The 532-nt window shown below is 66.7% G+C and overlaps 1 protein-coding gene across 1 annotated transcript in view; it reads right to left on the bottom strand.

Annotated features, from left to right (window-relative positions):
• Nucleotides 1-532, bottom strand: part of FOXF1 (forkhead box F1) — a 2,830-nt gene that overhangs the window by 2,046 nt on the left and 252 nt on the right. Inside the window, exon 2 of the mRNA XM_077754178.1 lies at nt 5-532. This exon is cut by the window's right edge and continues 171 nt beyond it. Coding sequence (XP_077610304.1) covers nt 5-532 — 528 coding nt within the window. The remainder of the gene's footprint in view (nt 1-4) is intronic.

Raw genomic sequence — 532 nt, 5'->3', positions numbered from 1 at the left:
GGGCAACGCCATGCCGTCCACGTTGCCCGGCAAGTGGCCGTTCATCATGCCCAGGCCCCCCTCCAGCGCCAGGCTGTTGGGCGGGCACGAGAGGCCGCCGGCCGAGCTCTGGAAGCCGTAGGCGTCCGGGAGGTGGTTGAAGCCGCCCAGCCCGTTCATCATGCTGTACATGGGCTTGAGCGCCTGGCATTTCCTTCGGAAGCCGCGCGGCCGCCGCCGAAAGGAGCCCTCCTCGAACATGAACTCGCTGGCCGGGTCGATGGTCCAGTAGTGGCCCTTGCCGGGCCGCCCGAGGCCCTTGGGCAGCTTGATGAAGCACTCGTTGAGCGAGAGGTTGTGGCGCACCGAGTTCTTCCAGCCCTGGTAGGAGCCGCGGAAGAAGGGGAAGCGGCTCTGCAGGAACTGGTAGATCTCGCTGAGCGTCAGGCGCTTGGTGGGCGAGCTCTGGATGGCCATGACGATGAGCGCGATGTACGAGTAGGGCGGCTTCTCCGGGCGCCGGATGCCGGCGTTGGTCTTCTTGGCCTTGGAC

Source organism: Crocuta crocuta, unplaced genomic scaffold, assembly GCF_008692635.1.
Source record: "Crocuta crocuta isolate KB4526 unplaced genomic scaffold, BGI_CrCroc_1.0 scaffold61, whole genome shotgun sequence".
Lineage (NCBI taxonomy): Eukaryota > Metazoa > Chordata > Mammalia > Carnivora > Hyaenidae > Crocuta > Crocuta crocuta.
Note: the sequence above shows the minus strand (reverse complement) of the source record. Positions and strands in the feature narration are given on the sequence as shown.